The 12,237-nt window shown below is 41.5% G+C and overlaps 1 protein-coding gene across 3 annotated transcripts; it reads right to left on the reverse strand.

Annotated features, from left to right (window-relative positions):
* Nucleotides 1-4,903: 4,903 nt before the first annotated feature.
* On the reverse strand, nt 4,904-9,415 carry CFL2 (cofilin 2). 3 transcript variants are annotated; one of them, XM_003314361.6, is made up of 5 exons: nt 8,893-9,073; nt 8,132-8,362; nt 7,712-8,019; nt 7,519-7,595; nt 4,904-7,436 (listed from the first exon to the last, which is right to left on the reverse strand). In XM_003314361.6, the coding sequence occupies exons 2-5, from the start codon at nt 8,132-8,134 to the stop codon at nt 7,324-7,326; spliced, it is 501 nt and encodes a 166-aa protein (XP_003314409.1). In that variant the 5' UTR covers nt 8,135-8,362; nt 8,893-9,073; the 3' UTR covers nt 4,904-7,323. The 3 variants fall into 3 exon arrangements, with proteins under 3 accessions (XP_003314409.1, XP_509898.3, XP_003314410.1); XM_509898.8 differs by lacking the exon at nt 8,132-8,362 and having other exon boundaries at nt 8,996-9,415; XM_003314362.7 differs by lacking the exon at nt 8,132-8,362 and having other exon boundaries at nt 8,893-9,051.
* Nucleotides 9,416-12,237: the final 2,822 nt, after the last annotated feature.

Consider the following 12,237-nt stretch of genomic DNA (forward strand, 5'->3'; position numbering starts at 1 on the left):
TAGGCTGGGCGAGGTGGCTCATGCCTGTAATCCCAGCACTTTGGGAGGCCGAGGTGGGCGGATCATTTGAGGTCAGGAGTTCGAGACCAGCTTGGCCAACATGGTGAAACCCCTTCTCTACTAAAAATACAAAAATTAGCTGGGCATGGTGGCGGGTTCCTGTAATCCCAGCTATGTGGGAGGCTGAGGCAGGAGAATTGCTTGAACCTGGGAGGCGGAGATCGCAGTGAGCTGAGATCGCGCCACTGCACTCCAGCCTGGGCAATAGAGCAAGACTCGGTCTCAAAATAAATAAATAAAATTAATAAATAAAAGCACAAAAATTAGCTGGGTGTGGTGGCGCACACTTGTAATCCCAGCTACTCCAGAGGCTGAGGCATGAGAGACGCTTGAACCTGGAAGTGGAGGTTGCAGTGAGCCAAGATCACATTATTGCACTCCAGCCTGGGTGACAGGGCGAGACTGTCTCAAAAAAAAAGAAAGGAAAAGAAAATCTAATAAACTAAACGAAAAAAATAAAGTCAACTGGCATTTTTTTTTTTTTTTTGAAACAGGGTCTTGCTCTGTCACCCAGGCTGGAGTGCAATGGCACAATCTGGCTCTACTGGGCTCAAGTGATCCTCCTCGCTTAGCCTCCCAAGTAGCTGGGACCATAGGTCTGCGCCACCTCACCCAGCTAATTTCTGTATTTTTTGTAGAATGAAGTTTTGCCATGTTGCCTATGCTATTCTTGAACTCTGAACTCAAGCAATACATTCACCTTGGCTTCCCAAAGTGCTGGGATTACAGGTGTTAGCCACCGTGCCCAGCTGGCATTTAATTTTTTAAGAGTACTTTGCTTGTCAAATTCTTGTTCTTGTAACTTATTACTTGTTTCAATAATATAAAAAAAATAGGTCAATAAACTTTCTCTTGGCCAGGCATAGTGGGTCACACCTGTAATTCCATCACTTTGGGAGGCTGAGGCGGGTGGATCACTTCAGGTCAGGAGTTCGAGACCAGCTTGGCCAACATGGTGAAACCCTGTCTCTATTAAAAATACAAAAATTAGCTGGGTGTGGTGGCGGGCACCTGTAATCCCAGCTACTCAGCTACTCACGAGGCTGAGGCAGGAGAATCGCTTGAACCCGGGAGGTGGAGATTGCAGTGTGGTGAGATTGCACTCCAGCCTGGGTGACACAGCGAGACTCCCGTCTCAAAAAAAAAAAAAAAAAAAAAACAAAAAAAACAGGAAGAAATTTATTTGCGAGCCTTTAATGATACAGGTACTGTCAACAGCAAGTATGATTTCCTTAAATACTAATAATACTGCAGACACCTCCCTGAGATAGAGTAATACCTATTTACAGTTCAGCTCTTTTACATACCTTTTATTAAAACAAACAAAAAACAACCCAAACCCTGAAAGTACATCACAAAGTTATTTAAACAGCCCCCAAAAATAAGGTGCATGTGTTCAGGCATTTTGCTCTCAAGTCTTCACTCTGGGCCTATTTATTTGCTTATACATAATTATAACAAACCTGGTTTTCCAAATCCACATGAGATGAAAAGCAACTATTAGCAGAAGCTGCTATAGACAAAGCATACTGATAGTAGCAAAACATAATATCTGACAGTTTACAAGTATGAAAGTCAAAAGGAGGCTCATGCCTGTAATGCCAGCACTTTAGGAGGCCAAGGCGGGCGGATCATGAGGTCAGGAGATGGAGACCATCCTGGCTAACGCGGTGAAACCCCACCTCTACTAAAAATACAAAAAATTAGCCGGGCGTGGTGGCGGACACCTGTAGTCCCAGCTACTCGGGAGACTGAGGCAGGAGAATGGTGTGAACCCAGAAGGTGGAGCTTGCAGTGAGCCAATATCGCGTCACAGCACTCCAGCCTGGGTGACAGAGGAAGACTCCATCTCAAAAAAAAAAAAAAAAAAAAAGTCAGAAGGAACGCTATTAAAAAGGCTTAAAAAGCCAAATTCAATCTCTCCGTGGTTTACTTAAGACCACTCATATACTTCGTGAGATCCTCAAGTCAGTATGCTAATACATTATATAATTAAAATTAATAAATGATGATCTTGAGTCTTTCATACAGTTCATTGTTTAAGTATTACATTTTAATATTAGCCTATACTTCTGGACAACACCTCCTGGTTTGCTTGGGATTGGCCTATCTCAAGCCTGTTGTCTTGGCATAATTAATAGCTCTCCCTTTCATTTTCAAAAAGTGTTCTGGTTTGGCCTATAAATCTTAGGATCATCCTACTGAGCCCTTATTATGTGCTAGGAACTATTCTAAGTGCTTTCAGTTATGCTCACAATCCTATGAGATGGAGTACAATTATCCCCATTTTATAGATGTAGTAACTAAGCTTCCAAGAGGTTATATGATTTGTCTAAGACTATCCAGTTACTAAGTGTTAAAGGGCTCTATGTAAACAACCAAGCAATCTAATGCCAAAGTCCTAGGACTTACCCACTATAACATAAAGTACTATCTCTTCTTAGAAAGATGGGTAGGGGAGGGATATATTCAAGTTTCTGGAAAAGGATTAAGAGACACCAGCTTTGTGTGTCTATACAGTCCTCGTTTGGCACAGATTCCATACGTTTACAATACTGAAATATTTCAGAACATCTTTGAAATATACAACTTTTTAGATTTTTATGAGCATGAGCTTTTTTAGAAAACAATCTTAGGATTGTTTTTCAAATATTCTTGAAAGATGCTACTTTAAAAATATACTAAATAGGGCCAGTGCAGTGGCTCAAGCCCATAATCCCAGCAGTTTGGGAGGCCAAGGTGGGTGGATCTCCTAAGGTCAGGAGTTCAAGACCAGCCTAGCCAACATGTTGAAACCCCATCTCTATATATATACTAAATAGGCTCAGCCCAGTGGTTCACACCTATAATCCCAGTGCTTTGGGAGGTTGAGATGGGTGGATTGCTTAAGGCCAGGAATTCAAGACTAGCCTAGACAACACAGTGAGACCCCATCTCAACAATTTTTTTTTTTTAATTAGCTGGGCAGGCCGGGCATGGTGGCTTATGCCTGTAATTCCAACACTTTGGGAGGCTGAGGCAGGCAGATCACCTGAGATCAGGAGTTTGAGACCAGCCTGGCCAACATGGTGAAATCCCATCTCTATTAAAAATACAAAAATTAGCCAGGTGTGGTGGCATATGCCTGTAGTCCCAGCTATTCTGGAGGCTGAGGCAGGAGAATTGCTTGAACCCAGGAGGCAGAGGTTGCAGTGAGCCGAGATCACACCACTGCCCTCCAGCATGGGTGATAGAGTGAGACTTTGTCTCAAAAAAAAAAAAAAAAATTAGCTGGGCATGGTGGTGTATGTCTATAATCCCAGCTGCTCAGGAGGTTGAGGTGGGAGGATCACTTGAGCCCAGGAGTTCAAGGTTATATTGAGTTATGATTGTGCCACTGCACAGCAGCCTGGGCAATAGAGTGAAACCTTGTCCAAAAAAGAAGAAAAAAATATGTGTGTATGTTTGTATATATACATATATATATATATATATATATATGTACACACACGGAAGTTACAAAAATAGAGGTTCAATGATCTGTAATACATCTTTTAACGAAAACATTTAATATTTATCTTACATACAGTAATTAAGAATGAATAGTTTAAACAGATTATTGCATTTACATAGCATTTTCCTGTTTTCAAAAACCATTTCCATATTTAGTACTCAGGAAACATGGTAAACAGATATTACTGTTCCCATACTATGGGTTAAACAACTGAGGCTTAGAGATTTAATTTGCCAAATTGCATTATGAGAGGAAATTTAAGTGGAGGGATGATTCCTCTAATTCTACATGGAAATAAAGCAATTAGTTGGATGTTCCAGAGCAAAAGAAAAGCCTCAGACTTCTTTATGGGCTGAAAGGAGACAGAACATCCATAAACTCATGCTGTCTTCAAAAGCAGTATTTGAGCTTTTGAAGTGGTGGCTCATGCATGCAATCCTAGCACTTTGGGGAGGCGGAGGTCAGAGGACAGCTTGAGCCCAGGAGTTGGAGATCAGCCTAGGCAACATGGCCAAACTCAGTCTCTACAAAAGAGATACAAAAAAAAAAAAAAATTAGGCATGGTGGTGCATGCCTGTAGTCCCAGCTACTTGGGAGGCTGAGGTGGGAGGATCATCTGAGCTGGGAAGGTTGAATTTGAAGTGAGCTGAAATTTTGCCACTGCACTCCAGCCTGGGCAACAGAGTGACACCCTGTCTCAAAAAAAAAAAAAAAAGGCAACATTTACTGGGACCTGCCTGCCCATCTCTAGTAGCTTTAATACTATTCATAAAAAAATGAACATTCAGGTTGTTTTGCATCTCCACCTACTATTAAATGTGCAAGCAAAAACAGGACCTATGAAGAGCAAAATGAGACTGTTTTTTCTGAGTGGCAAACCTAACGGAGTCTTCTCAACCTCTTGATGATTTACCATTGTTGAGATTATTCCTTAACAAGAAAACACTTTTAAAAGAATTTCCTCCCAAAGCTTATTTGCCAGATTCTATAAATTAGCTGCTACAAATGTTCTGTATCAGAGAAACTCAAACCCATAAGAGGCTTCTATTCCAACGTACGAAAAAGGCACATTTCAATACACAATGCTGGCCACACTATTTTAGATAATGATGGAAAACAACAGCTGATAGCCAGTTTGGGACACATGCCAACTGTTCCCATTTGTCTGAAAACGCTAAAATTAATTGCTGTAACACTCAGTTTTTAAAGAAAATTGGTATTGATAAATGAGAAAGTATTACCAACTAAAATCCTGAAAAACAGAATAAAGATAATGATGCCTCTTTGATCTGAAATGCCAGTTTTTAAACTTTTAATGTTCTGAAGTATAAGTAAACACATCTCAACAGCTTTACATATTTTCATATATTTTATTTTTTAAACTCTCATAACTTTGCAAGCTAGCAGTAAAATATTGCCTTCAATATTTTACTAATTAGCACCGTATACCTTTTAAAGCTAACTGGAACATTGATTCATTATAAATGATTGTAAAATAAAATGATCATTTCAAATGCCAAATTAATCTCAAATAACAAGTGAACTAGTATTAATTTTATCTCTTTTTTTGGCTCTACGCACAAAGATGTATTTCAAAGATGAACTTAACTATATTAGTATCAGTTTCGTCAATCTAGCAAATCAAAGTATCACAGTTTAAAGCAATATTTAATCTCTGAAATTACTAGAGGCATACAAGAAAGTTAAGGAATCAGCTACAAAAACAAAAGATACTACATAACTCATTTATAGTCCCTTATTTTTTAAAAGAATGAGGAAATAACTCAATGAAAACTTCCATGGTGCAAGTATCAGTTACACATATGGTTAAGTATACGTCAGTATTCTGTTTTGCTTATCAGAGTTTGGCCTTACCAAAAACCATCGAAATGTCCAGGATAACTCACAGGGACAGCTGGAAGCCTGAAATAAAATTGCTCAGTGCAAAAAGATCCCAAACCATTCATATAATTTTAAATGGAAGCCTAGACATTTAATCCCTATTTTTAATGTTGACATCTGAAAAATCTTTCAAAAATATGGAAAAAATCTAATTATACTAAAATTACTTCCACACATTCAAAAAAAATTGTTAAGGGATATTTTCTTTCCTGTTTTCTGCTAAAAGCATTCCTCTGAGCTATGGGGTTAAGTTCTGAGCCACGACTGACTGCTTACTAGCATGCCTGTTTTGCATACCAGTAGAATCAAGTCCAGTTTTGCCATTTGTGGATAACTATGACAAGATACAAAAGCATGTGTTTGCCATAAATAGCCCTGGCTAACAGCAAACCGCTCACACTGAGCAGATCAAATTCTCTATAAGGAGCACAGTCTGGACCATAGCCAAATCCCACTACTAATGTTTAAGACTGCTATATCAATTCCTATTCCAATTCAATTTGCAAAATATATTCAGAAATAGTAGGTGAAATGACTGTTCCGAAACATCAGAAGTATCATTAAACTTTTAAAGGACATTTTACAAATTATTTTCATTACGACCAAATAAGCAATAAGAGCTTCCTGCTTCTACTATACAACTACTTAGAAATGTAAATGTGAATAAAAAAAATAACTATGCTAATTTATCCAGAGAACAAATCAGATATTGAAAAGTATTTATGCCAAAGTGCAAAAAATAATTTCTGATCTTCATATTAACACATAGGAAATAAATACACTAATGTTTATAAAAGTACCATTCTTTAACAATGGTATTTTATATTAATTGGCCTTAAGATAGAATACTTTTTAAACCAAATAGATCCAACAAATCTGGAAAATATCACACATGAATGTTGTACAAAAAAAATTCTCAAATGACCAGTGCAGAGATTAATAATAGCTGTTTTTACCCTAGAAGTTGTTTCACATAACATTTTGCAAAATTTCCAAGGAAAACAAGGCAACGTTCTGTAATATGCCACAATTTTTATTGCAACGTGGCCATTTTTGTGAGGGTGGGGAGTTTGATCTCAAAACAATGTTCCATTTAAGGCTCTTTTATACAGAAATTGCCATCATGACTGATATTCAAAATATCTTTAGTGTTGCAGGACTCACATGGTAAACATAAAACTCCTACACTTATTCAGTAGTGTACACTCAATGGAAAACAAAAAGGCATTAATAACAGCTATTTCTTTTAAGAAGATATGCAGGTAACAGGAATGAACACTGAGGTACTAGGATAAGTTGATGACACAGTTAACAAAACTTAATTGGCATTCCTTTTAGGATATTAAACTTATTACAAAAAGTGCTTTTAATGCATAGTGTTATATCCGTGCTGCCATGTCACAAAAATAGGCTTGCCAAGGCAGGTGAGGTGTATGAATGCTCAAGCCTCACAGAACTGCAATCAAGTGCAACTATAAATAATACTGAAAAAAGTTGACCATCTGACCAGTGGATAATACTTTCAAGGCATTCAATTAGCTTATCCTTTGCAGTATTCTAAGCTATTCACATTGACGATCACATACATTGTAGTGCTTGCTGCAAGGGAGGCATATAACCAGTTGTTTTGGCTAAAATATGACAGGAAGGCATTCCTTGGGTTCTATATAAAAGTAACAGTATTAAACAGTCTAATGGCAATCACTGATAGGCTGCTTAAATAAATGATATTTCCTTCATTCATTGTGTTGGAAGGGCCCAGTGGAAAGGGGGAAATAAAACAAAAAACCAAAACCTAATACTATTCCAATGGACTGAGCTGGAGAAATGGAAGCTCCTTAAGATCCAGATGGCACTTGACTGTCATTTTATAATGGTTTTCCTTCAAGTGAAACTACTACATTGCCTCCCAATTTCTCTCCAAGTGTCGAACGGTCCTTAATATCATCCAAGCCATTTACTTGCCACTCATGTTTAATACCTAAAAAGAAAAAACATTATCCTATTACTTTATTATAATTAATAAAGAATAATTTCTCTGCCCCAAATATTCAAGTTTGTACCTGTAAATTTCTTTTTAATGGCATCTTTAGAGCTAGCATAAATCATCTTGCTTTTTAAAGGTGCACTTTCAGGAGCCCTACAGAAAAAAAAAAATTATTGAATCCCATTTATAAGAAAAACAAAGGTAAGACTGACTATGATAATAATAATCCTTGCATTTTAAAAGTACTTTTTTCTTTTGTTTTTACACACCAGAATATAAATACTAGGTCTTCTTTCTTAGACTCTTTTGTTTCGTATGTGGCATCGTACAAAGCATATCGGCAATCATTCAGAGGTAGCAACTTCACAAAAGATGTGTAGGGGTCCTCTACAGTATCACCAATGTCACCCACCAAGATCTGCTTTGCTTCCTCTACAATTATTTGTCTTTTGTCATCGCTTAAACAGAAGAGAACTGCTTTCTTTCTCTTTTTGATCTCCTCTTGTGTAGAAGATTTCCTTACTTTCATATCATTAAAAACTTTGATGACTTCATCATTCACTGTAACTCCAGAAGCCTGAAAATAAACACAGAACAGTAATTCAGAACACGTATTTTGGTTTTAACCAAAATTACTGTTTGCCTAGAGAAGACTCACTTTAGTCTGGACATCAAAAATTGCACCGTACCATGTAAGTCGTCCAATCAGATTTGTCACATTTTAAGAATCAGTAGACGATACAGCGAAGGAGTCTAACTCATCCTGCCCATTCATCCTTCTTAAAGGGGTTTGGACGTGGAAGCGAAAGGGACAAATACAAGTTGTCCCATCCCTGAAATGTTTCCTATTTCACTGGGTGATGTCAGAGCTTCAGGAGCGGCAGCAAAAATACCTTCTGTATTGTGTCAACTCGGCTGGCCTTAAAAAAACACTTTCGGATTTCAGTTAATGCTTCTACTATTTTTTTCTTTAAAGTCATCCTAGCCACTGACGTTTCCTCATAAGGAAAGAGAATCAAGTGTAAACTCCAAACCGCCCACGGCCCACACACAGCTCACATGCAGACACTCCAAAACTAACTGATCGAGTGTAAAAGCTTTTACGGCGAGAAAGCATTTTAAAAAGTGTTTTCCCTCTTCCTTAATCTCCCCGTAAGGGTTTTATTACAGGCCGTCCAGACCCTGACCCACACAGCGTTCGCAGCACGTACCAATTTTAAAGCCTCGCGTGTTAAGTAAAATTAGGAAGCGAAGGGCAAAGGCGGCGCGAGCGGCTGCAGTCCGCAGACCCTCTCGCGCCCCCGCCCGCCCGGCCCCGACCCCCAACCTGCGCCGACGCCCGGGCCCTCCCCGCCCCCCAAAATCCAAAGAGCAGCAGGGCAGGGCCTGACGGCCGGAGGGCAGGCCGGTCGGCTGGAGAGCAGCGGAGCCGCAGAGCAGAAGCGCCCACCTTGGAGGCCAAAATCAGGTTAAAATGGCGGCCTCACTCCCGGGGCCGTGCGGGGGGCTTTTCTCGCCTCGCCGCGGCCTCCCGGCCAGCGCGCTCGTCTTACCATAGTGCCCTCGGCTGTGGCTGCGGCGGCAGCTCGGGCTCCGGCTCTGTGGCACTGGGAGGAGAAGGAGGGGCGGGCGAGCGGGTGGGCAGCGGAGAGTGCGGGGCACGCCGGGAGCTGCAGCCCGAGGGAGGTGGCGGGGCTCGGCGGGCCGCAGGCAGCGGGCGGGGCGGTCACGTGGGCACGCCTGGTCCCCAGCCGGCGCCACCCGCTCCCAGGCCGGCCCTTCTGTCTCGCGGCCCCGGTTCCCCGGCTGTCCGCGTCCTCGGCCTGACCCCAGAGCGCGAGCCCTGCAGTCCAGGGTGGGGGGGGCGCGGCGCGGTGGTAGCGGAGCCCGGGAGCCTGGCAGAGCCGCCTCCAGCCCCCGAGCATCACCCGTCAGCCGGTGGGAGAGAGTGCTGGGCTCCCAGAGGGGCGTTTCTACCGCCTCCGTAGGGCCCTGCGCCAGGGGTGGGTGCGTGTGAGGGGAACTCCTGCGAAGGTGTCTTTCCTTATTTACCTGTGGTTTCCCCGAAAGACGCTGGATTTCGACATTTTGAGTCTTTTTGGAAAACCCCCAGTTGTTTAGAGATAAATGAGAATAAACACTACACGGGATTGCCCCAGTTGATAGTACTTAGCAAAAACAAAATGATACGCAGTGTTGGTAAATCACTTTTCAAAACTCTGGTTGAAATAATAATTATGATTAAAAAATTATGTGGTAGCATTCCTTAGTAATATCCTTTTACATTTTAGACTTCATAGGAAATGGGTTGTACTCTCTCTTAGAGATTTCATGAAGCTCCAGCTATGACAGCTGACATCAAATAAGCCGACGCAGCCTCTTCTAGCAAAGCCCATATAACTGCGCCAAGGCAGTTTCCCTTTTTTTAATCTTAACTCCTCCATACCTCAGGGTTCTTCATGTGTAAAACAAACTGTTATTAAATTATCGTTAAGGCCCTTTCCAGCTTTAGATTTCAGTTTCTGAGTATATCAATGTTCAGTAGGAAATGGTGTGTTTTTGGTGGTCTCAGGATTGAGGTTAGGCAGGAAAATCATGAGATAGTGTTTGCCCTAGATTGTGTGATAAGTTCTTTCAGCCCAAATTTACTGTATTTTAAATGGAACATGCTAGGCATTGAAACAGACCTATTTTTCTGTCTATATCTTGGGTTTGTTTTCTTAACTGGAAGATAGACTTCGTTTAGAGACAAAAATTGAGAAGGGATTTCCCAATGTCTAAGCATGAATCCCAAGCAAGTGGATAATACTTTATATCTAGCTGGTACATTACAATTTATGGAACCTTTCACTTTATCTGTTGAACTTCCAAGAAGTCATGGAGAATGTCTCTCTAGAGCTCTGATCATCTGCTATGTGTAGGTATTAGCAAATTCCTGTTCGCTTCATCTTGCGGTTACCTTCCCTTCCCAACCTCAGAGATTTGCAGCAGCCCCAGCAGAGACCAGGTCTGATGACACTGGGACCTAAAGTGGGTGTCAGAACCTTACCCACCAAAGCTGGGGATTCCAAAGATGCTAGTCACCCCCTAGCTTGGACTCCAACCCCTTTCCAAGCCTCCCATTCTCTCTTACCCTCCCCAAACAGAGATGGTAATTCACATGTTGTAAGATTCTTTTCCTGAAGTTATTTTTGTCTTGCATATATTTTGTTACATTATAATAACTTGTTTATGTCTTCTGCCACCCTACTGTGCTGTAAGCTCCTTAAGGATCTGAGTCCTAGTTATCTTTGAATTTCTGGAACCTGACAGATAGTAGGTGCTTAATAGGTGCTGAAATAATACATTTAAGATGCTTTAGTGCTGTAAAGAGAATGAAAAGGAAGCTTCTGAAAATTGTGAAGCCTTTCTACATGCCCTTGTGAGGATGGCGCTGAGAATGTCAGGGCCAGTAGCAGCTTCCTGCCTTCACCTCTGTGAGTTATGACCAGAACTTACCACCACTTGGTAAAGGGGCAGCATTGCCAATCATTGCTGCATGAATTTTGGTCACTGTGTAGTGGAGGGGGATCTGAGTGTCAGATTCCACATGTATTAGTGTTCGACTGTTGCTATAACAAATTACCATAAAATTACTTGTTTAAAACAGCACAAATTTATTATTTATGGTCTTACAGAGTCAGAGAAACAAGTCTCTCTCTCTCTCTATATATTTTTAAGAGATAGTCTCTGGTTCTGTTGCCCACCCAGGTTGCTGGAGTGCAGGATGTGATCATAGCTCACTGCAGCCTCATACTCCTGGCCTCAAGTGAGCCTCCCGCCTCAACCTCCCGAGTAGTTGGGATTACAGGCATGAACCACCACAACTGGCAGAAATAAGCCTGATGGGGCTAAAGTCAAGAGACTGTAGTGGGAGACTCCTTTGCCTTTTCCAACGTCTAGAGGCTGCCCATCATGTTTTTTTTTTTTTGAGATGGAGTCTCACTCTGTCACCCAGGCTGGAGTGCAGTTATGCTATCTCGGCTCACTGCAAACTCCGCCTCCTGGGTTCACACCATTCTCCTGCCTTAGCCTCCTGAGTAGCTGGGACTGCAGGCACCCGCCACCATGCCCGGCTAATTTTTTGTATTTTTAGTAGAGATGGGGTTTCACCGTGTTAGCCAGGATGGTCTTGATCTCCTGACCTTGTGATCCGCCCACCTTGGCCTCCCAAAGTCCTGAGATTACAGGTGCGAGCCACCACACTCGACCTGCCCATCATCTTTGGCCTGTGGCCCTAGGCAGCAGTCGCATCACTCTGACCTCTGCCTCAGTCATCACATTTCCTCTGACTCTCTCTCTCCTGCCTCCGTCTTCCACTTATAAGGACCATTATGGTTACTTTGGGCCCCACTTGGTAGTTTAGGATAATTCCCCCTCTCAACATCCTTAACTTAATCACATCTGCAAAGTCCGTTTTGTCATATAAGTTAACATTCAAAGACTTTGGAGGTTAGGACAGGAACATCTTGGTGAGGAGGGGTTGCATTATTCTGCCTACCATACAACTGTTCTGAGCAATTTCAAGCTCAAGCAAACAATTAATAGGTGTGACAGAGGGACCCCGAACAATGTGGTACTAGATACTTTTGTGCTGTAAACATCTAAGCTATAATTATCCATTTACTGGACCACACATAGATGGCAGTAACAACTATTAGGAACTTAGTGAGAGTAACCTCTGAATGTAATCTCAGCTCAGACACTAGTAGCGGTGCAATTTCAGGCCATTGATTTAGCTGCCGTAAGGCTCAGT

Source organism: Pan troglodytes, chromosome 15 (genome assembly GCF_028858775.2).
Source record: "Pan troglodytes isolate AG18354 chromosome 15, NHGRI_mPanTro3-v2.0_pri, whole genome shotgun sequence".
Lineage (NCBI taxonomy): Eukaryota > Metazoa > Chordata > Mammalia > Primates > Hominidae > Pan > Pan troglodytes.

Excerpts from the sequence above, each read along its gene's own strand:
- CFL2 (XM_509898.8), bottom strand. The coding sequence starts at position 9,367 with ATGCTCGGGGGCTGGAGGCGGCTCTGCCAGGCTCCCGGGCTCCGCTAC. Across the intron at positions 8,020-8,995 it reads CCACAGCCGAGGGCACTATG|GCTTCTGGAGTTACAGTGAA; the intron begins GTAAGACGAGCG and ends GTTTATTTTCAG. Across the intron at positions 7,596-7,711 it reads GACCTAGTATTTATATTCTG|GGCTCCTGAAAGTGCACCTT; the intron begins GTGTGTAAAAAC and ends TTTTTTCTGTAG.